This window comes from Opisthocomus hoazin, chromosome 21, assembly GCF_030867145.1.
Source record: "Opisthocomus hoazin isolate bOpiHoa1 chromosome 21, bOpiHoa1.hap1, whole genome shotgun sequence".
Lineage (NCBI taxonomy): Eukaryota > Metazoa > Chordata > Aves > Opisthocomiformes > Opisthocomidae > Opisthocomus > Opisthocomus hoazin.
The window spans coordinates 8,862,700-8,888,638 of NC_134434.1; the positions used below are offsets into that span (position 1 = coordinate 8,862,700).

A 25,939-nucleotide genomic window follows, 5' to 3' on the forward strand; every position below is an offset into this window, starting at 1 on the left:
CGCCGCGCTCAGTTGCTCTTCCGGCGCCGCGCGCCCTTGGCGCAGCCGCGGCCCAGCCACCCCGCGGGGCGCGCGGGCGGCGGCGGCTCCCGGTCGGTCCCCGGCGGCGGCTCCGGGCCGGTCCCCGGCGGCGGGGCCACCGGCTTCCGCGAGTGCGTGCCTTCCTCCCCGGGCCGCAGCGGCTCGGCCAGCGCGAAGATGGGGTCCCGCGCCCTGCGGAGAGGGGGGGAGCGTGGGCGCGCTGCCGGGCGGCCCCGGGGCGGGCGGGTCCCGGGGCGCGGCCGCCGCGGGGCACCGGGCCGCTCACCGCTCGTAGCGCGGGATCTCCAGCCCCAGCTCGGCCATCAGCAGCCGCATCACGTCGTCGCAGCGGCCGTGCAGCTTCAGGGCGGCCAGGTCGTCCTTCGGGGTCCACTGCGGGAGTGACAGCAGGGCGGCGGCTGCGGGCGTCTCCCCGCACGGCACCGGGGCCGCCGCCCCCGCCCCCTCCCTACCCCACCATCCCCACTGTCCCCCTGCCCCACCGCCAAGGCCCCGCATGCCCTCCAGCGCCCGCCCGACCCCAGCCCCCTGCCAGCAGCTCTCACCTGCAGGTTCACGATGTAGAGCTTTGGGCGGCGAGCGGGGGGCTTGCTCATGCACCACAGACGCGGGTATTTTTTCAAAACCTGCCACAGAACAGGGATGATCAGCACGGCCAACGGCACGCGCAACTGCGAACCGTATCAGCGAGAGGAAAAGGAATGTATTACCAGGAGGGGAAAGAGGGAGGAAGAGAGACTATCACAGATGGTGGGCGAATCCCGACACCAGAGTTTACAGTTGTCTGTTTGGGAGGAGACTGCTCAGCACCAAGGTGTATCCCCAAGAGGGAATGCTGCTAACAATCTTCACCGAGTCTCTAAAGTTACCTTTAAGCTGGAACCCAGACAAAGAATCACATCTGCTTTGCTTGCAGCTTCTGTTGCTGCTTCCCAGTTCAGGGGCTGCCTCAACGTCCCCTTCTCCCCAAAGTGGACGATTGTGTCTCTCAACTGTGCCCCACACTTGTGGCACATCCTGCCAGTGTGATGCCTGTGCAGGGCTGTGCGCTCTGTCACGTCAAAGACTCGCACGTACTCTCTGTTGGGCGTACACGAAGTGCAGACCTGGTGCAGAATGGAAGCAAAAAATCCGTCACATCATTATCGCCTAGCCCGTCACAGGCCAGAAGCCAGCCACCTCTCCCAGAAGAAAAGCAGTTTTTGGGGACATCAGGTTGGAGACAGTAGAAGGGATCATCAGGGATCAGATGCTAGCTTGGAAAAGTCTGGAAAACCTCAACTAGCAAGGGGCATTACAGGGAGCCTGCGGGCTATGCGACAGGAGGGATTTCAGAGCAGGCTGAGGAACAGCAGTCAGAAGCAGGAGGCTCTAGCAAGTACAGAGAAAAAGCTACAGAGATGTACAGAACACTTTGTTTTGGTGCTTGCTAACTAGTTCACCCCAAACCTCATGGCCTGAGGATAGGAACTAAGCAGAGGCTAGCCCTTGTACTAATTCTTCTCGAGCTAGTGATGGATAAAGGGTTTACATTATCCTCTTGTGAGGCCACTAGATGGTAACCTGATCCTGTCCTGGCCACTCACCTCTATGTACATGTTTCCATGAAGCTCGGATATTGCTGCTCGGGGTAACCCACTCCGCAGGTGCAGCCCATCACAGTTTTGAGACACCACATGCTGCACCTGAAAGGGAACAAACCACTGAGCTAACACACATGCGGAAGACTGTGAATGTATCACTCAGACGCAGATGATGCGTAGGTCTCAGTACGCACCAAACAGCACCAGACATCAGAGCAGAACCCGCAGCAGAAAAGCGTGGAGAACACGCCTTTATGGAAGTTAAGTGAAAAGACTCCTCCTGCTAAGCAGAGCTGTGCTAGGTCTGGCTGACACCGTGGCCAGGTCCCTGACCAGCCTCACCCAGAGGAAAACACAAGGTGTTAAAGAAAAGGCACCGGGGAAAAAACTGCCAGATGGACAGTCTGGAGCTAGGCTAGTGAAGCCTCAGCTGCATGTGAGCACAGGTGCTTTTTCCTGCATGGATGTGTAGCCATCTGAGTAAAAACAGTAGTTAGGCACTCATTAAAAGCTTTTTTCCTTTGTTGGGTTTTATTTATCATACTTAGACAAAGGAACACAAGCGAGGTATGGAAAAATCTCTTACCAGGTTGTGCTTGTGTAGGCAGGCAATGCTCATGTGAGTGAGTGTGGGCTCTGCCTCACTCAGATCTGCAGCCCTGACAAGAAGCAAGGGAAAAAAAAAAAAAGAAAGTTGGAATTGTGATTAATCCCTCTTTCAGTATCAGCTTTCTGCCACACAGCTCAGAATTTCTCCCTACCTGATGCTCCTGCCCTTCTGCAGCAACGTCCATATGCCATTAGGGCCTCTGTAGTCTGGGATTGAAGCTGCCTGTGTTACCGAAGAGCCAAAACGAGGCGTGACGGGAAGGCTCATACCTCTTGTCCACAAACACACCAACCCGGTCTCACCCGTGACCACCAGATACACCTCATTCACAGGTGCTTTCTCATTCACTCCGAAGTTTCTAATGCAACAGTTCCCTAATTGCAGGAAAACCTTATTTTGATGCATTTTCTCTCTAGCATCTTTCCTCCTACCTTACAGCTCTCATTTTCGCCTCCAGTATTTATTTTCTCCAATTTTACCATTAGGGAATCCCTCCAAAACTTTTTTGACCCTTGGTACCTCCCATTTCCCTACACAGAACTCAGTTCTTGAACCTTTCCTTGTTTTCACTAGACTCTGATTTCTGGTACCTTGCACTCAGCATTCTTTAGCAAAAATGCTTGTGGCCTTAGTGCTCATACACCCTGCCCAGAATCATGCTCCACAGCAACAGAGACTGTAGAAAAGCAAAAGAAAAATAAGGTTCCCATCTCAGAGTTCAGACAAAGGTGACGTATGTCACGTTCGAAGAGGCAAACCCAGATTTTCACTCTCCCAACAGAGGCCGCTGAAACCAACCATTTCTTGAACTGTCATTTATAAGCTCTGAAAACCACCAGCTATTCCTACTTGTCCATTAATGCCAACAACATGAATTAGCTAACTTGTTCTTACATTTTACACCAAAATAAAAGACTTGAGTGAAGTAAGACTCATGATCTTCCCCTTTCATTCAGAAGCACGTTCTTCATGTGGTCGCAGAGGTGATGCGGCCTCGGAATCCCCTGGGCAGCAGGCACAGCCCCAAACTAGCAAATGGTCATGGTTTGCAGTGAGCTGCGTTAACATGGCATCCCAGACTCGTAACGCACCTCACATAGTTGTTTGCAAACCACAAAAATAGTCCAAACCACACTGCAACGCTCCTGAAGTACCTCCCAGAGCTCCAGCCACTCACACCCAAAGAATCCTACCGTGCTGATCCCAGCTCCCGTGTAGATGACAAGGTGCCTGGCATTCCGGACAGCAGCAGCCAGCTCAGTAGCCTTTCTCTTTAACTCCTCTGGTTCGTCACACACCTAGAAAACACAGCTGAGCAAGCTCATGTGTTTCTGAGATGCCGTGCATCCCTGAATTGGAAGGAACGGGGGTTCCCGGGAAGCTTTAACGCAGGCCTAGCCCGGCCATCGAGTGACACACGCGCTATCAGAAGTGGCTTCCAAACAAAAGAACGCGGGCGGTGCCCAGGGAAGATGCAGGGAAGCAGCTTCCCGGACGGCCGCACGCGCAGCTCCGCCCTCCCAGCGGACGTGCCCGCACAGCACGCGGCAGAACCCCGCACGCGGCTGGGAGACGCGGCGACACAGGCCCGGCGGGCCTCGGCCCGGGGCCCGGCGGCACAGCAGCCTTGCTGCGGGGCCTGCCGCAGCTCCGGAGCTCGCCCCGCAGCCGCTGGCCCGGCCGCCGCAGACCCCCGGAGCGCGGCGCTCCCCCCGCCGCGGCCACCGGAGCCCGCCGCCCCGCCGCCGCCCACCTCCTCCTGCCGCCGGCGCAGCCGCTCCCGCCGGGCGCGGCGCCGCTCCAGCTCCCTGACGATGTCCTCGCCCTCGCTCAGCGCCTGGCACTCCTCGGGGCTCCGCTCCGCCGGCGGCTTCCTCCAGATGCGGGACACCTGCGCGGGACACGCGGCTGGTCACGGCGGCCCGCGGCGGCGCGGCGCGGCGGGGCGGGCCGGGCCGTACCTGTCTCCGCCGGTCCCGCTGCTCCTCCTGCTGAAGGATCTCGGCGCGCGCCGCCGCCTTCCGCTCCGAGCGGCTCAGGCTGCCGCCGGCCGCCATCTCCCCGGAAGCGCTGCGCTTCCGCTGCCGGGCGCTCCGCGGCAGCGCCGCTTCCGGTGGCCGGCGAGAGCGGCCGCGCCCCACTTCCGGCGTCGCCGCCCCCGGTGCGGCGGCGCCCCCCCGCGCCGCGGCAGACCGCGCCCCAAGGAAGCGCGAGGCGGCGGCTGTTGGGAAGCGGTTTATTGTCACGTACAGACCGGCGGCGCGCGGACGGACACGGAACAGCAATAAATAACGCCCGCCCGCTCGCCGCCCCGGGCAATAACTTAGCAATAAATACCGCCGGGGCGGGGCTCCCCACGCCACCGGAGAGCGGCGCGACAGCGCGACACGATTCACCACACGACAGAGAGCCCCGCGGCACGGGGACACGGCGGGGCCCGGGAGGGAGGGGGACCACGACAGCCTGCACGGCGGGAAACCACACGGACGAGCACCTCGGGCACGACAGGCTGCGCTGCGGGACGCCACGCGCGGGAGAGGCCCACGGGCCCGGAGGGGACGGGAGACACCGCGGGCACGGCAGAAACGTGACGGGGGCCAACAGGCCACCGAGGACGAAACCCAGACCAGCGCACGACGGGGGGGAGCAGCACCCCGAGGCCCGGGCCCCCGCCGACACCCGGCCCTGCGCCCACAGCTCGCGTACACACCCGCTGCCGCAGGCGAGCGAGCGCTGCACGGCGGGAGCAGCGACAGCAGCCGATGGAGCCGGTGCCGCCGCCCGCTCCGTCCCCCGGGCTCGACCCCTCACTCAGCGGCAGCAGCACAGCTGCACCCAGCCGGCCGGGAAGGACCCGGACACTCCTCGCAGCAGAGCACGACAGAAGCAAGCTCACCACGGCTGCAGGATTGCCCGCCACCGCCCGCCCTGTTGATGGGGCCCTCCTCGCACCACAGCCTCCAGCCCCCAGAGCTCAGTTCCTCACAAGCCCTCAGCTGCTCACCCTGCCGAGGTCAGGCCTCCGACGGGGTTCAGAACGGCTCTCCAGCCAGGTTCCATCTCAGGCTGGCTGCAGGAGGGACGGGGCTGGAACCGACACCCCAGGCCAACTGGAGGTCTCCATGGTTTGGAACACCTCACCTCTTCCAGGCACTGCGTCACCAGCTGGAAGATACAGGTTAGGGCCCAGAGCTCTGTGCTCAGTGCTGCTCAGAGCACAGCCCACCTGGCAAAGGGCTGGGAAGTGGCACATCGGACACCTCAGGTCAGAGAAGAGCGAGCTCAGGGCTAGGAGGGGGAAGCCTGGAGGGCAATGTTCTAACCCACTCCTTGTTCGGGAAGTTCACTGGGAAAAGCATCCCAAACAGCTTCCAAAAAACAGCTTCCTAAACTCCAAATCAACCAGAGCAAAGCCGATGTCCACCTCCAGCAGGAAATCCCCACCAGCTATCTGCTCCTGTCCTGCCACATCATGGCTTTCATCAGGTTTACCGGCTTCTCAGCCCAGAAGACGGCAGTATCAGTTCAGCTACATGAGAAACACATCACCAAAAACCACCCAGTATGGCAAACTGCGGTTTCACTTGTGCCATCCCAGTCTGTCCCCTCTGCTCAGGAGACTTTCAGCAGCCAGGAGATCACAGACTTCACCCCCACGTCCTGCTTCTCTAAAACAACTCGGTAATCAGCTCAAATCTCTGGGGAGGGGAGAGGGGGATCAAAGTGTTTGTGGAAATGAAGCCTGGCCACAAATAGCTTCTCAGCTGTGTCACACAGCTCTAAGTCTAAGCACTCTTCCAACACCCACAGACAGAAGCTGCACCAGGAAAGACAGTAACCATGCCACAGCTTAATTTCCAGTAATATGCAGACACTCAGGACTAGCGCTGGTCCCGCGCTGCCCAGAAGGCAGGCAGACTTGCCCCTCTTGTCAGACGAGCCGCAAGAGCAACACAAGTTCTGATCACAGATCCAACTCCAGAGTTAAATCCCGTCAGCCTCCTCCCAAACTCGGACAACTCTCCCTTCTGTTACTTCTCTACCAGCTTTGCTGGAGGAAGACAAGCGCAACGTTTTCCCCATCCCGGCAACTGCATCACCCAGTGTCGGCTGCTCAGCAAGAGGCCCAAGCTGCCCGTCCTCCTGCAGCACACCTCTGCAGAGAAGGGTTTTCTGGGCAGGCATCACTACTTTAGTTGCACCAGCCATTCATTTTTGCCTTCAAGAGCAGCAGCACCTTTGCCTGCATGCCAGAAGCCTTGTGGAGAATTCAGAGAGATTCCAACTCAATCTCTCAGTCAAGCTTAGAGAAAATGATGGCAGCATGAAACGACAGCACACGGCAAAGGCAGCCAGCGGCAGCACCACACCACAGCGCCTCGCAAGAGCCCAGAGAGCACAGAGAGCGCAACACAAGGGGACACAACGGAAGCCAGCAAGGTCGAGAATAAGTCACTTTTGGTACAATTGCAAAAAGATATCAAACAGGACTTGCCTCTTTTTTTGTCTTTTTCTAAGTTTTATAAATAAAGTCTGATAACTCTTTATAAAAACTAACCTCAGAGCCACAAACAGTTTGCAGGAGGTTCATGAGAAACTTTAAAATTATTTATTTATTAACTTTCAACTAGCAAAGTCTCCGAGAATATTTCCCCATTTATATGGTCAAATATTCTCACCCTCTCGGATAAAAAAGCTGACTATAAATACGCTCTCTCTTCTGACTGATTTTAATTTTAAACTTAGATAATTTAATAACTCTTAAAATGATGTTTCTCTCTTTAAATAAAGGGCTATTTAACCACATAAACTGGTTGTGTAAACCATCACACTAGAGACACTTGATACCCTCAAAACACGGGAACAACTAGTGATTTTGGTCTTGTTCAGTGCAACGCATTAGGCACAAAACCGGCCTGCAGCCAACACGGTACCTTCCCTCCCTCCCCGGGGGTGCTGGGCCGCTGCCCGGGCCCCGTCCCGGCTCCCTCCCCGGCGCTGGGGCAGAGGCAGCGGGGCACGACAGCCTCCTCCTTCCCACCACGGCTAGTTTACACGGCTAACGCAACGGACGTCTGAAGGAAACCCACTGTTCGGGCACAGAGGCATACTAGAAAGAAATACAGACCTATCACACAGAACACCCCAACTGCAACTACGGGTACCAAATGAGACAAAAGCAGCAGGTTCGGGCGCCTGGCAGTCAGGCACCGAGATGCACCGCCCGGAAGAGCCATGAAATAAAGCCTTTGGCAGCGACCGGACACGCGGGTTCCCCGCCCCAGGAAGAAGCCTCCCTCCGGACCTTCCCCAAGCCCTTCCGCCACCCTGCTGTCAGCCACGCTGCACAGACGTTCTTTGGCTAGAAAGCCAAGATCTCGCAGCCTGTCCCAAGGGCGCCCGAGGCCTACGGACCGCTGGGCAGGAGGCTACGTCTGCACAGGACACGGGACGCACCACCACTGCTCATACCAATCTGGACACAACAAAACAAAACCGGAGTGATCAGCAGGCCAGTCCTGGGCCAAGTGGAAGGAACCCGGACCCATGTGGGGAGGATTTGTGCTTTGGGGATTCCAGGCTGGTTTTGTGCCTAATTGCCCTGCACAGACAAGCTCAGGCAAGACTTGCTTCACTAAGACCGGGCGTCCGTTTTGGATTTCACTATTGTGATGACACTGGTAGTAGCAACCTTGCCAGGGATGAGGGGCCCCATACTGGCAGTGAGAGGCCCCCGTGCAGGGGTCACGGGGCTCCGGGCCACGGTTCTGGCGAAGTTCTGGAGAGCCTCGTATTTGGAGCGGAGAGCATCGAGTTCCATTTTCATGCTGGCGTTCTCAGAGGCCAGCTTCTCCACTTCTTGCTGCAGCTCTGCCTTCTGCTTCTCCAGTTCCTCCTTCTGGGTAACACGCTTGACTCTGCAGCTGGCGGCATAGCCCCGGTTCTTCAGCGTGCGCCGACGCTGCTTCAGCTGGATGATCTCCTCCTTCGACAGGCCCCGCAGATGCTGGTTCAGCTCTCGCACAGACATGGTCACCAGCTCCTCATCTGTCAAGCTGGTCCCATTCTCGCCTGGCTCCCGCTTCACCTGGAAGAAAAGGCAGTGCACATCTGTGAAACCTGGAGCGGATGCCCGCACCCACCTCCTGCACCCCTTTCCTCCACCTGCTGCTCTACCTTCAAGGCCTTGTTTCCTTTGTTGGGGGTCGTCATAACACGGCAGCCTTGTCAGTCAGGTTCTGGAAGGGAAGGAAGGTCCGGTCAGCCACGCAGGACGCAGCAGAGCCCGCGACACTCCTGCAGCAGGGCCCAGCAGCAACGCCCCGCACGGCTGCACATCCCACTCCCCCCTGCGCAGGCGAGACTCGACAGCACCCGACCGAGCGGGACTCACAAGCGGCAGGTTCTGTCCCTGAGCAGAGGCTGCTGCCCTTCCACACCCCTACTCCCATGAAGACTTTGTGGCAATGCCTTTTTTTTTTTTTTTGCTTGGGGTGGGCGAAATTAAAAAACTAGGAGGAGTCAGAACACACGGAAGCCACATTTTTAAAAATAGCCTGGCAGGCAGCAGGCTGGGTCCAGAGCACGGCTGCTCCGGGCCAGTCATGCTGACTCAGCACGCCGGCACTCTGTGCCTCTTGCTCCCAGCCTCATCCTTGTCGCTCCCCAGCAGAGCAAGGCAGCCAGCCGCTCCGGCGCGCCCTTCCAGCAGGTGCCCAAGCACAGCCCAGAAACTGCCCCAGACAGGAGTCCTGCAAGATTCTAAGGGCCCCCAAGGAGCCAAACCAGCACAGTTCAAGAGCACGCGACCCTAGGCAAAGAGCACAGGGGAAGCCTTTGCTTCGCTGGGCGCGGTGCGGGAGGGGAGAATGCCACTGCTGCGCTCATGCCTCTCCAAACTTTTTCTGCTTCCCAGGAAAGCCAGCACATCCAAGTTCACATCAAAGTTCTGTACCCAGCCTTTCCCAAGGAGCAGAAGGACAACCTGATACTGCAGCACACGGAAGAATTTGGGCACATGGGAATCCCATCACAAATCTGGGACGACGCCTCAGCAGCCTTCACCTCTCCCAGTCACGCAAAGCTGACCCTGGCTGTAGGTCTCTCCTGTGAGAAAGTCCCTATTAGACCCCGGAAATGCCAGGGCACAGAACCACCCTGCCCCTCCCTCATCTTCAGAGCCAAGGTATGGTCACAAGAAAACAAAGATCAAGGACAGCCAAAACCAGAGGAGAGCAGACTCCTTTGCTGCCACGGAATACACGACATCAGAACTGGTAAGAGCAATTCTCAGGCCTGTTTTTACAGTGAACCATACCCAAGCTCCTGTTTCTGTCCCTACATACGTCCTCCCCTCAGGCTTTAGTTCAGAGTGCTACTACATTGCCCAATGAATTAATCCGCTCAGATACTGCTTGACAGACATAGCTGCACCTCAGACAGCCAGGAACCGCACACCTCCTTAAACGAGGCAAGCGTTCATGTGCACGCGCAGCCTACAAACACCTCTGTGCCTTTCTCCTCTTCGGAGCCAAACAGTCAAGAAAAATGTTGTTGTTGCTACTGCTTTGCTAAAAAAAAAAAAAAAAAAAAAAAAAATGCACTGATGCACAGCTGTAGCCAAGAACCAGATGCACAAGTCAGCAAATACAAATCTATGCTCTCCCAGCAGCTGCACTGCAGGCTCCCCGCAATGCATCTGCCACCTACTAGAGGTGAGCGGGGTCAGCATTCCCCAGGACGCTGGCAGAGACGCTCCCAGAGCCCCCAGCCTGCCAGGAGGCAGGCTATTTATACCCAGAGGACAATGCTCCTTCCAGCGAGACGTCTGCTACAACCCGGCAGTGCTGGTGCAGAAAGGGTCACTTTGTCATCCAAGGAAGGCGGCTGCAATGAAGCAGACTAACACAGGACGGACAGCACACAAGCAACTGCTGCGTAAAATCAGTTCTTCACTCTTTCCCATACCGTTGTAGTTCTTTCCTCTGCTCCTACTGGGCAAACAACACGGCTGCTGGGAAAAGGGGAGCAGGCGGGGAGCAGCTGGGGAGCCCAACAGTGTCCCCCCCGCAGCACCCCTCTGCGCTGTCCTCCAGTGCGCGCAAGGAGCCGAGGGCAGGGGTGGTCAGCGGACCACAGAAATCGCTTTGCCTCGTGGTGCTACAGGATTGCCAGCTGCCTGGCAAGCGCTGCAGCTTCCCTCCTCACAGCAGCGCTGCAATAAAACAAACAGGGCAACAAACGTGCTGCATCAGGCAGGGTGCTGGGAAGGGAGGTCCTGGGGTGGGCTGGGGAATCGGCAGGGTGCTCCCACAGTCCAGACCCCGCAATGTCCCCCGGCCCAAGGGGATCAAAATGGACACGCACAAATCAGTCAGTGGAAGGGGAAGAACAACCCAGACACCAGCTGGCCCTCGGTTATGGCTATTTTTTGTGTCCCGTCCGAAGGATCAGAGGCAGGGCTATTCGGCAGCTCACAGAGAGGACACCCAGAGAACTGGCACCACGACAGAGACCAAACTTGGCCTAACTCTCAAGACTGCTGATTGCTCAGCTTTTGATAGCTTCCTGAAGAAAGATTGGGCTGAAAAGCGCCAAATGCGATGACTGCAATGAAGAAAATGCAGCCTCAACACATTTCCCCAGAGCTGAAAAGGCCTGAACTCAGCACAAGCGCAGCCAATTCTCTCCTCAGCTCAAAGGCAGCGCAAGGGAGCTGACAGCACCGCGCATGATTCAACGCAGGCCCCATTCTCCACATTCCAGATCGCAGAACCGTGCCACGAGCCCCGTGTAAACACAGTGACGTCACCCGTTCCAGTGCAGGCCGGCCCAGAGGAGGGAAGGAGAGAGACCCATCTGCGGGGACAGGGAGGCAGAGGAAGGGGCCGTGCTCCACAACGGCTCCGCAGCAGCCGGCGGACGGAGGAGCGAGGGCGGGTGGCAGCGGCCAGGCACGCCACACGACAACTCCCTCTCCCAGCGTGGATTTCACACTCTGTTTATTTGCTTTCTTGCACATCAGCTCACACAGCCCTCCCCGGAACCCACGAGATCGGGTGGCTCCCCCAGCTACACACAATGCCAGGACAGTGCCTCCCCTGTGCCCCCCCCCGCAGCTCCCGGTGAGCTGGGTGCTGCCCCGGGCACGCTGACAGCAGCTCCCGCCGCAGAGAACCGGCCGGCCCGCGGGCTGACCCCGCTGGCACAGACACCGGGCAGAACCGGCTCCGGGCAGACAGACCCCCGTGAGCCCCCCCCCCACGCTCCGTGCCCGCTCAGCTCCCAGGGCCCCGCGGCGCCGAGCCCCGAGCAGACCCAGCGCCCCGGCCCACGCGGGGGCTCCGGCGGGGGGGGAGTCCGCAGCCCCCCGCGGAACGGGGCCCAGAACCCGGCGGCATCGAGCTGGGGCAGCGGGGAAGCGCGCCCAGCCCACCCGCGGCCGAGCCCCCGCCCCGACCCCAGCCCCCGGGAGCCGCCGCCCGCCGCCACCGCCCCTGGCGGGAGCGGGGCCCCGCGGGCCGGCCGCGAATCAGGCCGCGGCGGGTGCGGGGGGGTCCGAGGGCCCGGGCGCGGCGGGGCTGGCGGGGGCCGACCGGGAGGGGCGGGGCGGGGTGCCCGCGCGCGGTCCCGGGAAGCGGCGGGCGGGGCCGGGCCACAGGCTGACGGCCCCGCGCACCTGTTGCTCGGCCGCGGGGCGGGTGACGGGGCCGGGCGGCGCCGGAACCCCCACTGCGAGTCGGCGGCGGCCCCCCCGGCCGCCATCCCGGGCCCGCCGCGCCCGGCCCGCCCCGCCCCTGCCCGCCCCCGGGGACCGGCCCGCCGCCCCGCCCCGCCCGGTGCCAGGGCCGCGCCCGTCTCCCGGGCCGCGCCCGCCGCCGCCAGCGGCGCTCACCTCCTCACGGGGCCGCCGGGCCGGGCCGGGCGGGGAGGCCGCGCTGGGAGGGACCGGGACGCCGCGAGCCGCTGCCACCGCCGCTCACGGACGCGTCACGTGATGTTTGGGTCACGTGGCTCCATTCATGAAGCGCCCGGTGCAGCCGCCCCGGGCCTTAAGGGGGACGCGCGTTTCTGTCGGAGGCGGCGCCTTAAAGGGGAGGCGGCGGCGGCAGGCGCGGGGCCCCGCCCGGCCCGCGGTGCAGGCCCCGCCCGGCCCGCGGTGCAGGCCCCGCCCGGGAGCCGCGGCGCTCCCCGGTCCCGGCTCCGCCTGACGGCGCGCGGCAGCTCCCGGCCCGGGCCGAGCCCTGCGGCCGCCGCCCCGCCCAGCCCCCGGTGCCTCGGCGGCGGGGCGGGTCTCCCGGCACGTCCGGCCGCAGCCTGCGGCCTCCCGCGGCGGCACCGGCGGCCGCAGCAGCTGCCGGGGGTGGGGTGCGGTGGGCGCCTCCCTCGCGCTCCCACGCGTGTCAGCGGCGCGCGGCGAGGCAGCAGCGAGTGCTCCCCGCCCCTTGCCCGTTCTGAGCCGTCTCCGGTGCGGAGAGCGCGGCCGCCTCCCGCCGCTCTGCCCCGCCCGCAGCCGGCACTCGCCGGAGCTGCCCAGGCCGCGCGGGGAGCCGCAGGGGTCCGGCGGCAGCCCCCACCCCCCCGGGCACGGGCGGCAGCGCGGCCCCGAAGCCGGGCTGACCCCCCCGAGGAGCGATGCTGCTTTCCCGGGGGCGTCCCGCCCGCTCGGCTGAGGGTCCGCACCGCAGCACGGCGGCTGCCGACGGCGCTTACCGAGTGCTGGAAGCAAAGCGGCTCTGACGAGCTGCGCCGCAGCGGACGGGGGGCACGGGGAAGGCGCAGCGGCGAGCCTGGGCATACGGGGCGAAGGCCACGCCATGGAGCGAGTGCTCCCTAGAAGGGCAGAGCCTGGGCCCGGGGGTCCAGCAGCAGCACCGGGCTCTCCGCGGTGCACGCAGCGGACGAGTGAACCGACCCTGGTGGGCTGCGTGTCCCACCGGCTGCGGCAGCAGCTCAGCCGCAGCCCCGCAAGCACCCAGAGGCTCCCGTACAGCTCTGCCTCTGTGGGGTGCAGCCTGGGGCAGGCCACACGTCTCCCCGTGGAGGGGCCCAGGCGCAGCCATCCTGCCTTTTATTCCATATCGTGCTATAAAAGCAGGAACTCGTTCACAACGTTTCCCTTTCACTTGGCATCAGCCAGGGCCAAAGCCATCTGACCCACAGCTTGGCCTGTCTGCACGGGGTTTTCACAGCAGGGGAGCACCCGGCTCCTGCTCGCCTCCCGTGGAATCTCCTACAGAGTGGCAGAACCGCTAGCACGCCCGAAGGGTTGGGATACTCTGAGAAGGGTTAGCACTCCATGTCCTTCCTGTCAGATTTCAGCCAGACACCCTTCCTTCTTCCGCTCTCTTCGTATCTCCAAACACTGGTAGCACGGCCCTAGAACAAGTTTTGTGTTGCTGCTCAGGAACCATGGGCGACAACGAGAAACAGGCCACCACACCCCCCAGTCCCACGCCGAAACCAGCCTCAGAGACCCCTCGAGCACACTCCCTGCGGGCAGCGAGGACCCCACAGCCACTGCCAGGGGCAAGAGGTACACCCAGCCCACACAGCTGGGATCAGCCACAGGTCTCTGCCACAGCAGCAGTTTATTATGTAAACAGGGAAGAGGAGTAACCATCTGTTGTGCCCGTAGGGTCATACCCTGCTACCAGCCAAAAGCCCAGCACTAAAAACACTTTAACATCAGTAGCACCTTTGGCAGCCTCTGCATCAATACCAAAATGCTCTTCCTGCAATGCCTGCATGTCCAAGATTCCTCTGGAGACAATAAGCCCATCTCAAATGTTCTCTTTTTACCAGCACTCCCCCAGTACACCCCAAGGTAGCATGCAGTGCAAGTTACCCACCCAAACCCATCCCACCCCTTCAGCCTGTTGCTCCCACTGCAGCCCCATGGAAGTGACAGGGGCAGCTTGCATGCTCTGTGCAGTTTTCTGGCCCAGGACAGGACTCCGGCTCTGGGAGAAATGTGGTGAGGCAAGGGAGCCATGCAGGGACACCGGCTCCAAAGAACTCACAGAAAGCAGCACATGCAATCTTCTCTTTGCTGCTGTTCTGGGGCTGGCTCCCATGACTGTGCCCAAATGAGAGGTTACATGTCCTTCTCGATGACGGGCTGTAATCCACCTTCTGCCCTTTGATTCTGCGACCCTCACTCGTCCCTTTCCCTGTGGGCCCCGGGTCCTGCATCGCCCTTGACAGCACAGTGCCTGGTGCTCAGGGCTGTGCCAGCCAGCAGGAAGGGTTGAGCAGGGATGCCTCTGCTCGCTGCTACCACAGCCCTGGCCAGATTCCTTCCCTCACAAATACTGGAGTTTCAGGGGCAGAAGTGACTGCTGCTCCTAGACCCCATGCTTCACTGCCGTTTCTTGCTCATAAATTTGAGTCAGATTTGAGAAACTCTCCAGACCAGAACAGCAAAGGTCTTCCCCCTCTGCAAAAGCGTAGTCATCTGCACCATCTGTTTCACCAAGCAAGCCCTTGTTCTTGGACAGGCATCAGGCATTCTCAAATCCGCCCTGAACCTCTTTTGTCAAGCAAGGACGGACTTTCCTCCTGGGTCTCACGCAGGACAAGCTGGGCGAGATGGGACAAGATCCGAGTCACAAGCCAGACCAGATGACTTGGTGTTTCCATTTAGTCCTATATTCTACAGAACTAGGAGTGCAACTGCACGAAGCAGCCCCAAACTTTTTTTCTAGGCATTAGCAGTGCAACACCTTCAGAGAAACAGGAAGAAAAAAAGAAACGGTTTAGAAAACACCAAAGAGACATAACTGTGCCCACATAAGGTGATACTGAGTGCTGCTGCTGCTTAGGGGCTCTGCTGGGAGGAATGCTGTCTGGAAGGACAACCAGTCCTCCACCCGACAGCTGGACTGCACAAGCTGAAGCAGAGCAGCCACTGTCAACAGGCATCAACACTCCAGTCCAAGGAGGAGGTACAGCCCGATGTAAGGAATGGTGCTGAGGAAGAGTCCTGCCACCATGCAGCAGCCCAGCACCTGGGCACAAAACCCTCCTCAAGTCTCAGGGAATGGTACAGGACGCGGCTTTCTCTGGAGGTTGTCCTTGACTTCAGCTCTGCTCCCAACTGCCCCAGTAGCAGTGCAAGCAGAGCGCCAGGCAGCACAGTGACACAAACACATCCACGGGTGTGTGGGAGCAGATTCTGCCCATGGAGAGCATGAGGAGGTGTCAGAGGGAAAAACCCCTCCACCTGCCCAACCACCCAAGCAAGGCTAGCAGCAAAGGATGGACAGGACAATGAGAGCAGCTCACGGTTCCCCAAACCAGACCAGGTAGAGAGAAGGGGTGGCTCCCAAAGAGGGAAATGGAGTATGGTCCAGAGGTTCACACCATCCCTCTCCCAAAGTCAAAAGCAGATGGGAGATGGGACAGAGGCACTTTGGTCTCTTCTGAGAGGTGCTTTAGGGCCCAGCCTCTAACATAGTGCGCAGCATTGCATTCGTGTGGCAGCATCTGCTCTAGCTACTAAAGACAGCAACGAGACACAAGCTCTGACAGCAGATGCAAGATGGGGCAAGAGGGATCCAGGCCTGCTTCAAACCTTTGAGACCAAAAGGTGTTCTGAAACCTCTTCAGAAATCCTGTTAGTAACCATTTCTTCATGGAACACCACGAACACTGCCTGAGACCTAGAAGCATCCAAGGCTTCTGGACAAACAATGCCCTTGATGAAGCTCTGATGATGGTACCACCCCTGCCCAACAGAGAACAGCAATGCCAGGGACAGTTTGCACCAACCCTGCTACAGGTTAAAGGCCCTCTTCTACAGCATTGCACTGCCCACAGCTGCTGCAAGCCAAGAGCCAAGTATGGGGGACACCAGCATTCAAAGGCAGCATTTTTGCTCAGACAGAAAAGAAAGGGCATGGAGGGGACTGATGTTCAGTACAGCCGGACTGCAGCAGTCCAGTCAGTTCTTCTTGCTGCTGGGGCTCTTACTGGTGAACAGACTGACTTTGCTGGCAGATGCCATGGACAGAGAAGGCGACTCCAGCTTCACCTTATCCAACAAAGTCTTCTTTATGGCTGCTGGGGAGATCCTCTCTTGGTCTGCCAAATGCTGCAGCTCCCTGCAGTGGGGTGGTGGGAGAGAAAGACATCGTAAAAGGAGGAGATGGAGGGGGGGGGGGAGCAAGTTTTGCAGGCTCTTTAGGACTTCCTAGGTGCCCACCTTGTCCGGATGCAGGATGCCTCCACAGCATTGATTAGGAGTGAGCGAAAGCCACCGCTCTCCAGGAAGTGCAGGGCATGGATGGTGGCTCCCCCGGGTGAGCAGACATTGTCCTTCAGCTGACCTGGATGCTGCTCAGATTCTAACAGCATTTTGGCAGCACCCTGTGGCGAGGAAGAGAAAACAGCTGCCAGAGCTCTGACTGAGGAACCAACTGCCAAACACTCCTGTTCTCCACTGCACAGAGCAGCACCTAACACTCACAGTGGGCAAAACTGGGCTCCTGTCTGAGCCGTTAGCAGGCTGCCAAAATGCTTCTCAGAGCTGAAAAAGCCTGCAGAGGAGACACGGTTCCCCAGGCCCAGCTCCCATACCACCACCAGCAGACTGCTGCTGACACTTCCTGTGTCCCCTCACCAGGAACCTATATGCAGTCAAACCAGACATGTTTTTTAAAGTAGATTCAGTAAGAGGGCTGAGATAATTTCAAACCATGATGTGCAGAATACTCCGCACAGAGCAGGCACAGACTCAAACGTGTTCTGGATGAGGAAATACTGACCAGCAAAGCCTGTGCTCCAAGTCGAACGGCCAGCCTGCGGGGAAGTCCCATTTTCACTCCCCCATCTGCCAGAGCATCCAAGGCAGTGAACGCCTGAGACCAGACAGAGCAAGAAGGTGACTGAAAGTCTCTACTCCAAGACCGATAGCCTCAGGAAGAAGAGAATGCAGGGCTCCAGGATCACACTGTGACTTCTATCACTTACAGACTCGACAAATGCCTCCCCCTTTACCGCATGGGTGCCATGCCAGGCTTCCCTCCCTCTAGTTCCAGCTCAGGAGTTGAGGGGAATGGGAGAAATTCAGCTTCTGGGTCATAGTAATTACAGGCCCACGTTTTGCAACATGGACACGTGGACACTGCAAGCTGGCTATGGACTTCAGACTCATCCGACTGGTAATGGCGTTTTGTCGTTTGACCCAAACCAGTCATAAACTGGATACCTGGATTACATGTCCCATCGTGAATGTGAGTGATGAGAAAAACAAGAAATGACAACCTGAAGTTGCACAGACTCTCATCGCATGCAAAACCTACTGCTCTCCCAAGACTGTCACAAGTTGAGGAAGCAGCACATACATACGCAGGGCCACTGCCACTGAGCCCTGTTACAGCATCTATCAGGTCCTCTTCCACCTCGGTGCAGAAGCCTACACTGGCCATCAGTTGTTCCAAGAGCTTCCCATCCTCCACATCTGCGTGAGTCCCCGTGGCATAGACTGTAGCACCTTCCCGGACAATCACAGGAGTGTTGGTCATACACCGGATCACTTTTGGTGTGGGGCAGAAGGTAGAGAGTTTCTTAGGGCAGAAAATTTTTGAGGACAGGTAGAAAGAAAGGAAGAAAGAAATTAAAAAAAAAAGAGCTTTAGTGCATATTTGGCATATACCAGATAGGCTGTTTAGGAATGGACTCCCCAGGGCCAACAACACCACAAGCAGAGGGAAAAGAGAGGCTCCTGTATTCCAAACTCCCTGCTTGGAGCCAAAGCAGCCAAAACTTGAACGTGAAGTCTTTAATAGTACCAGCAAACAGGAAGCTGGGCAGAGCTACTGGTGGGATCAACACCCTGAGCACCTCACTCCCACACCAACTCACAAGTCTCCAAAACAGCTCATGCAGACACTCAGCACAAAGTCTGCAGAAACTCAGGGGAGATGACCCATCTGCTGAGAGAGAAAAGATCTGATAGCACCTCATGTAGTGAACGAGCTGGCGTAAGGACTCTTACAGCCTTTTCTCATAAGGGCAGGCAAAGGCGACCCAAGGCAACCAACTGGCTGCAGCGTGAAGTGAGTCCCGGGAGCACAAGTAAGGCCTGTCCCTCGCACCAGCTCCTGGGGGGCCGGAGGAGCGGGCCCAAGCCCCGAGGCCCCAGGCCATCCCCGCACGGCGGCAGGCGCTCCCAGGCCCCGGCCGCGCCGCCCCTCACCTTCTCGATAGAGCTGATGGTGACCCCGGCCGCGCAGGAGACCACGATGTGGCGGGGCTCGATGTCGGGGCCCACCTCCTCCAGGATGAAGGGGATGATGGGGGGCTTCACCGCCAGGAAGAGGACGTCGCTGCCCTTCACCGTGTCCTTGTTGCTCACCGTGAAGTTCACGCCCATTTTCTGCAGCGGTTGGGGACAGACGGGACCGCTGTCACCCGGGGCGCCGCGCCGGGGGCAGCGCCGCTGCCCACCCCCGCACTCACCCGCAGCCCGCTCACGGTGGGCAGGTCGGTGTCCGGGGAGCTCGCCGTGATCTTGTGCGCGGCCAGGACCCCTGCGAACGGCACCGCGCGTCAGCCCCGGTGGCCCACGCTGCCCGCCCGCCCCGCGCGCGCCCGCCCCGCGCGCACCTGCCGCCGTGAAGCCGCGGGCCAGGGCGAAGGCGAGCTGCCCGGCGCCGATGAACCCCACGCTCATGGTGCCGTGCGCAGCGCTGCCGTGCGGGAAGGAGCGGTGCCGTGCACAGTGGTGCGGCCCCACCGGAGCCCACCTGCAGCCGCGCCGCCGTCCACGTGGCCGCCCGCCGCGCAGGGAGGCGGTGCCGCGTGGCAGCGGGGCGGGGAGTCGGCGCGCAGCAAATCGGCGGGCTGCAGGGTGGGGCCGCGCCGGCTCTCCGCCACTCAGGGGCGAGGGGGCGGTGCCACCGGCTCAGCTCTCGCCAGCTATTGGTGCAACCGGCGTTGGGTGTTGCATCATTCACTGCCTACGGGGGCCGCTGGGGGCCAGCCACGGCGCCCCACGGCACCGCGCCGCGCCGCCAGGCGGTGCAGTCCCCCCGCCGCAGCCGGGGGCCGGCGGCGCGCGCGCTTCTGGAAGCTTCGGGCGGCGCCGCGTGCCGGGCCGTGCCGCGCGCCGCCGCCGTGAGGCCCCGCGGCGCCGAGCGGGAGGGGCCCTGCCCCGAGGCCTCAGCGGGGACGGGCGGGCTCGGGCCCTGCCTCGCTGCTGTCCCCGACGTCCCAGGGAAGCTCTCGCCCTGCTCTGCAGAGCCGCACGCGGCCGGGGCGCCCAGTGAGAGGGCCCCGTTCGTGTCCGTGCGGGCCGCCCTCGGTCCGGGGCCGTCCTCGTCTCCGTGGCGCTGCCGGCAGCGCTCCCGGGTGGAGTGGCTTCCCTGCACCGGGACCACGGTGGGCACTTATGCTGCGGCGGCCGGAGCCGTTACCAGGCAGAGGCCCCCGTCCCTGCCCGGGGCGGGGGTGCAGCCTCGCGCGGGGATGCCCGTGATAACGGGAGCGGGGTGGGGCGGCGGGCCGCGGGCCGGGCCTGCTCCTGCTCCGTGCCCTGCCCGGGGGCGCGGGGTCGGTGTCCCGCTGCTCCGGCTTCCGGTGGGCCCGCATGTCTCCGGGGGTGCCGCATCCCGGGCGTCAGCAGGAGAGGGTGGCAGGAACCGCGCTGCGCCCCAGCCCCGAGCGACCCGGGAGGTTCGTTGTGTGTAACGGGCGCTCCTGGCCGGAGCCCCGGAGCAGCCTCGGCGCACCCCAGCCACAGGGCGGCCGTGCCACGCAGGCGCGCCCCTGGCCTTCGTCTGCCCAGAAAGCCGAGGGTGGTCGGTCGGTGTCGCAGGGAGCCGCGCGTGCAGCAGGACACGAGTTACTGATTCGGGTCTGTTAACTGAGGGGAGAGCTGAGCTCTGGAATGCAGGGGGGTTAATGGGCTGAATGGTGGCAGGGGCGGTTGTTAATGTCGCATTGGGCAGATATCGGATGTTCTCTGTCCTGGGTTGGGTAATCTCATAGTTTCCAATGGTTAGTGAGTGTTTTAACCACTGAAGCATGAGGTTTTGATTTTTTTTTGTTTTGTTTTTTCCTCCTACAAGAGTGGATTGTTGTCCACACAATCTTTTTTTGCCATTTTGACCATGCTAACATTTTTTGCTCAGTCTTTGGCTGGCAGATGAGAAAGCTAAATCTGAACACGCTGTTCCTGGCAAAGACTTCTCTTTCCACTCCTCCAGTCAGCAGTATCATGATTTCCATGTTAAATTCTATTTCCACCTTATTGTGACGGCACTAAATTTTACCCCCATTGTTTCCCAGTTACCTGTTTCTTTTGGGCCATTCTTTATGTCCCTGGCACAGTACAAGTTGCATCAGCTTGTGTCATTAGCAGATTTTATCGTATTGCTGCTAGTCGCTCCTTCTTGGTGCAAAATCTTCACAGCAAAAAGCAAGCAAATGCGTAGCTGAAAGAAGCGTTAACCAGCTGAGGAGCTTTCCAGCAGACTTCCCTGCCCGAAAGGCACAGGGTGGTCTCTGGGGTCAAGCAGCCCCTGCCTGCAGGACACCCACCGCTGCTGTCCCCAGCCCCCACCAGCCCCCTCGGAGCCGCTCCGGCCTCCGCAGGAAGGTGCTTCTGGAAAGCAATGTTCCTGGTTTTGCAGGTTTGGGTTTTATAATGGAAGCCATGATGGTTCACAATCAGCTATGTGATTTTTGGTGCCCTGTAATAACAAAAAATAAGTAATTTTCAAGTGTGACAAAGCTTAATTCGTCCAGGTTGACGGGTGCAAAAAGAATACATCGTAAATGCTCAAGGTTCATTTTGTGTGCCCCGTGGCTCTCTTTGTATGCTGTCTCCTGCAACACAAATGGATTTCTTTCCCCAAGTTAGCATTTCTTACTTGTACAACCTCTTAATTTGTTTGGGTGGGAAGAAATTCTGCTCTCTAATACCCTGTTTTATATTGATAGTAGATAGCCTTGGGTCTTGCCCTAGAACAAGCGGACCAGCCTCCTGCTGGACTGTCCAGATTTCCTGCCCTCAGCGGGGGCCTGTGGAGGAGGAGACCCCTCAGAAGGCAGCTCAGCGCATTCCCTTTCTGCTGGGTGCTGCGTCGTGACCTCTTTCATGGGCTGATAATTCCCGCTGCTGAAGGTTGCTACTTACTCAGTAGCAGAATTATGCAGCGCAGTCTGTCCCAACAACTTTTTACTTTGCTTTTCAAACCCTACACAAAGCACTGATGAAAAGTGAGTTTCCTTCCTTTTTCCTGAGTGACTCTGCCACAAAGAATGTCAGTCAGAGGTCTCGGCTGTCTTGTCTATATACTTTTGGGGGGCTGCGTTCAGGCTTCATACATCAAAATAAATTGAGCTGAGCTTTCTAGCAGAAAGCGGAAGGGCTATGTCTGGCGAAATAAAAGCAGGGTGGGGAGCACGATTAAAGGATACAAATCTCTGGAGATGTAGTATGTAAGTCTGCCATTCAGCTTTATTTTAATTTGGTTAAAAAATAAGCCTTGCTTCTGACAGCTACTTTAGATTTGAATCAAACCTATCTATTCCGCATGCTTTCTGCACAAGTACTCAGACTGCTTTGGTTTCTCCCTGGATCAGAAATGACGAGCATTTCTTCCTGTTAAGCTTGAAATCTGAACTATGCAATGTGGGACTTCAAAGTGGGTGTTTTGTCAGGGATGGGTCGGAGAAATGCAGCTCGCTGGTGGCACAGAGAGCTCGGGAATCCCAGTGCCTGTCTGGTCTGAGGCAGCGCTCCCAATTTGTTACCGTTGTATGCAAGTTTTGTTGCGTCCCGTCCCATCCATGCCACCCCCCAGGTTTGGTCTTATGCAGCGCTGTAAGGTCAGTTCATGTCTGCATCCCCCTCCCCACAGAATTTATCTTTAAGCTTCCAGAAAAAAAAAATTCTTTACATCAGTATAAGGAAACGGTGCATGTGAACTGAGGCAAAGCAGGTGCCAAGGTACCTTCTGGTCCTGCTCGAGCAAGGACGTCAAGCTGCACGTGGTTATTTTGCAGTTTGGCTCTGTTCCGCACCCTGTTTGTTGGCAGTAGAGCCCCAATTTCACAAATCTTCATTTCTGTAACGACTCAATGTTTGCTAAATAGGAATACCCCATGCTTCTCCCCCAAGGTGCGTGCTTGAGGATATTCTTTTTCTGTGCTAAACAGCAAAGGAGAAGAGAGGCAGGGAAAGGACTGGTAATCTTCAAAATACTATTGCAGTTATGGTGTTCTTCTCAGAAACACCCCAGCTGGGATTTTCCCACCCTTGCAAGCATTTCATGTCTCACCACACAGCCCAAACTAACCCAAACTCTGAGGGACTGTTTTTCATTTCCAGAACTGCTGTTCCTTGATGGAACTCTTAACTTTCCCACTTCCTGGGTAGTCACTTGATTACAGCTAAGCGTTGGTAACAGTTTCAAAATCCTTGGTGTCTTTCCTAATATTTGGCTCGGTAATCCAGTAGCCTGCAGACCCACTGTTGCAGCAAGCGTTTCTGCTGCCTGGAGATGAAAGACCGTTTTGCATACTTTGAGCTGTGTCGTTTCTTCGCTCTGGCACCAGGCAGCTGCACCAGATGTTGCACGGTGGGGGAGGTGGGCTTTTCCCAGGGTTGACTACAGGATGTTAATTTGCTGATCGAGTCAGTCTTGACCTTGAAGTTTGGCTGATGGTTCTTGAGTGCATGCCTGATCAGCACCTCCCTTCCCTGCGTCCCGTCTCCGGCCGCATCCCTGATCGCTATTGCTCGCGGCACTGGGACAGCTTCGCAGTGGCAGACCCCTGTGTCAGAGGTGCGAGACAAAGCGGATGCGCTGGGAGTATGCCAGGTCTACAACGTAGAGCAGCAGGTTCACGTAGGTGAAGATGGCGACCACCAGCTGGCTGTCCCAGGGGCACTTGCCTTTGGCGCAGAGGCCGGGGCGCCGCGGAGAGCCATACTTGCTATCAAAGCAGAACACCGGCCAGACAACCGCTGCGCTCACGTACAGCAGCACAGCCCCAAAGGTGTAGATGACCACGGAGCGCTCGAAGGGGAACCACGGCAAGGCGGTCTTACCTGTGACGCTGAAGGCCACTACCACCACTGTCGCCACAAAGCAAAAGCTGTAGACGGCCACGCACCACTGCGTCGCCACGTATTTGCTGTACTGGCTGTCGTTCACCAGTGCCCCAAAGATGATGCAGGCCACGAAGGCCTGCACGATTTTCAGGAGCCCAGAAACAGTGGCCATGTAGCTAGTGACTTGTCCCGGTTTTGCCCTGGTTAAGAACACCTCGGTGGCATACACAACGAACAGGAGGCCTGCGAAGACACTGGCTGCGATGCGAAAGTCTCTCACCTCACAGCCGATGGGGTAACAGCCAACCTGGACAAAGTAGAGCGGGTAGATCACCGCGGCCGTGACAGACATGAGCGTGGCGAGCATGGCAAAAGCAGCAGTGAAGTTTCCCCAGGAGATGCTCAGGCAGCTGTGCAGATGCGTGAATTCGCAGGTGATGATGAAGACAGTGACAGCGAAACAGAAGGTCCAGACAAACATGCAGAAAGTGCCGTATGCTGCGCTGAATCCCCCCTGATGGGCCACCAGGCTGAACGTGGTGCATCCGAACGTCATCTGCAGCAAACGAGCTATTCCCACAGGGGATGTCACAGCAGCGGTGTTCAGATACGGCCCACCTGTGCTCTCCATCATCTTTCCAGTCCAGCAGACAATGCACTTAAAGCCCCCTCAAAACGTCCTTTCAGGCTTTTGCTCCTTTGTCCTGAGTCACACCTGGTACGGGGTCGGCAGAGCGGCAGCTCCAATCCCCGCCTGTCTCTGCCGGTGTCGGTAGGTGCTGCCTGTGACGCCGAGCTGCGCTGCTGGCAGCCTCTCGGCGCAGGCTGGCTGGCTGCAGTGAGGTTACTGGCTGGCTCTGCCTGCCGGCTGCGTTCTCAGGGTGTCGTGATCAGCTCGCTCCACTTTCTCAGGTCTGAGACTTGCCCCATGTTCTGTCCTTTCACCATCTCCTTTCCCACATGATGGCTGAAAGGATCATTTTCTCCCTGGAGGCTGACATATATTCCATTTTAGCTCTGCAGCTGTAGCTCTCTGCTGCGCCGTTCACAGGAACCTAGCAGTATAAATAGGGGCTATATTAATAGTTCTGGAATGGGTCCTGCCCCTCTCAACTGCTATGAGCAGGTGTTATTTAACACTGAAACTGCGAGCTCTATCAGAGGCTCTTGGTTATCCTGCTGCTATTGCTCTAGAAATGTTCGGGTTGCTGGGATGCTGTTGTTCTCCCAGCAGCCACCCCACGCCATGGGGGCTGTCTGTGGAAGTGGGCTGTGATCCAGCTACGCTGCAGAAGCAGGAGCTCAGACCCATGGACCCAAGGGCCCCTGAGCGGGGGCACAAGCCCAAAGGCATCGCAAGCCCTATAAAAGGATTTAGGGCAGAGGCTGTGATAAAAGCTGACTCACTTTGCTCCATTGGATCTGGAGCGGTAATATTATTTACCTGCCGTGGAAGGCCTTGCTGTGCTTTGAGTATTAGTGAGGGCATGTGGCTGTGAAGATTTTGAATACCAGTCCTCACTGTCTCCTTAAACTCTTCCCTGTCTCGGTTTTACTTATATGGGAACCAGCTATCCTTGTATCTCTGAATGCCAAAACCAAATACAATTGTGGAAAAAAAAAAAATTGCTTTTATATTCTTAGCTCTGTTTTGGAACACAGATTTCAATGTATCATGTCACACCCTCCCCTCTGTTGGATCAAAGCTTTCCTAGGTAGCCATTTTTGGTATATATTTCCCCATACTTGGTCTCTACCCAAAAGTGTCTTAATTCTAACTCTAAAAGCCACTAAGAAAATTTCTGGTGTTTCAGAATGGGAAAAATGAAAAACACAACATAGAAGAAAAATTCCTCGCTTACCTCATGGCAGCATTGGTGACACCTCGCCTGCAGGTCAGCTCTCACTGTGCTGGTCCCAGTATGGATGCGGGATCGGCTCAGGAGTTCTGCATGGGTGCAGGGAGTCAGCCTGACCGGGGGCCAGCCCAGCACCTGAAAACCCTTCTGAATGGCTCAAGGTAGTCACCAGCTGTGCTGATACAGTCTGTAACTTCCTAACCAGGAGTTATTGACCATATGCTTGGTAACAATAATAATTGCTTAATATCATTGTTTCTTATTCGTATGTTCATGTAATGATGTGACACCCACCAATGAATTGCACATGTGGTGCTAGGTATTATAAAGAGGAGGTGGCAAAGGAGAGTGTCTGCTCCAGTTTATGATCTTGGTGTGCAGTTCTGGGGCAGTCTGGGTTTGTCCAGGTGAAGGACACTGCTCCTCCTTCTCCTGTGACCCTTCCTTGTGCTGTGACTGGGGACTTGGACAGGCTGGTCTGGGGAGCTCAGAGAGGTGAAAGCTCCCAGACTCCTGGAAGAACACCCGTTCTCAGCCAGTTGCTGCCTGCGAGGTCTGCTGGCACCAGTGCTGCTGGCAGGCAGGACCACAACCCGCGATGTGTGAGTGCTGCAGCTCACGCTGCCGGGAAGTGCACCTTTACCTGAGTCTCTGCTTGAGTAAAATGGGCTTTGGAGACGATGCAGCACGCCCAGTTTCTGGCTGCCTGTGCCCACCCCTCCACCCTCTTCCCTTGCTCTTACACAGCTTGCCTACACGACTGCTCTGCGAGTTGGGT

At 58.2% G+C, this 25,939-nt stretch overlaps 4 protein-coding genes across 5 annotated transcripts; all 4 read right to left on the reverse strand.

The window, feature by feature from the left end:
- Nucleotides 1–8: 8 nt before the first annotated feature.
- On the reverse strand, nucleotides 9–4,311 carry SIRT7 (sirtuin 7). Its single transcript, XM_075440953.1, has 10 exons — nucleotides 4,197–4,311; nucleotides 3,989–4,126; nucleotides 3,429–3,533; nucleotides 2,387–2,457; nucleotides 2,212–2,284; nucleotides 1,629–1,727; nucleotides 912–1,148; nucleotides 588–668; nucleotides 308–414; nucleotides 9–213 (listed from the first exon to the last, which is right to left on the reverse strand). Exons 1-10 carry the CDS (start codon nucleotides 4,290–4,292, stop codon nucleotides 9–11), a joined length of 1,212 nt encoding a protein of 403 aa, XP_075297068.1. The 5' UTR covers nucleotides 4,293–4,311.
- A 121-nt stretch (nucleotides 4,312–4,432) lies between these two features.
- MAFG (MAF bZIP transcription factor G) lies at nucleotides 4,433–12,325 on the reverse strand. The gene is made up of 3 exons (XM_075440954.1): nucleotides 12,131–12,325; nucleotides 8,413–8,474; nucleotides 4,433–8,323 (listed from the first exon to the last, which is right to left on the reverse strand). Exons 2-3 carry the CDS (start codon nucleotides 8,446–8,448, stop codon nucleotides 7,871–7,873), a joined length of 489 nt encoding a protein of 162 aa, XP_075297069.1. The 5' UTR covers nucleotides 8,449–8,474; nucleotides 12,131–12,325; the 3' UTR covers nucleotides 4,433–7,870.
- A 1,780-nt stretch (nucleotides 12,326–14,105) lies between these two features.
- PYCR1 (pyrroline-5-carboxylate reductase 1) lies at nucleotides 14,106–19,028 on the reverse strand. Of its 2 annotated transcripts, none has more exons than XM_075440993.1 (7): nucleotides 18,847–19,028; nucleotides 18,700–18,770; nucleotides 18,437–18,616; nucleotides 17,583–17,804; nucleotides 17,004–17,096; nucleotides 16,442–16,605; nucleotides 14,106–16,340 (listed from the first exon to the last, which is right to left on the reverse strand). In XM_075440993.1, the coding sequence occupies exons 1-7, from the start codon at nucleotides 18,911–18,913 to the stop codon at nucleotides 16,181–16,183; spliced, it is 957 nt and encodes a 318-aa protein (XP_075297108.1). In that variant the 5' UTR covers nucleotides 18,914–19,028; the 3' UTR covers nucleotides 14,106–16,180. The 2 variants fall into 2 exon arrangements, with proteins under 2 accessions (XP_075297108.1, XP_075297109.1); XM_075440994.1 differs by lacking the exon at nucleotides 14,106–16,340 and adding an exon at nucleotides 16,706–16,865 and having other exon boundaries at nucleotides 16,520–16,605.
- A 2,670-nt stretch (nucleotides 19,029–21,698) lies between these two features.
- Nucleotides 21,699–24,383, reverse strand: MYADML2 (myeloid associated differentiation marker like 2). The gene has a single exon (XM_075440821.1). The coding sequence runs from the start codon at nucleotides 23,934–23,936 to the stop codon at nucleotides 23,028–23,030; it is 909 nt and encodes a 302-aa protein (XP_075296936.1). The 5' UTR covers nucleotides 23,937–24,383; the 3' UTR covers nucleotides 21,699–23,027.
- Nucleotides 24,384–25,939: the final 1,556 nt, after the last annotated feature.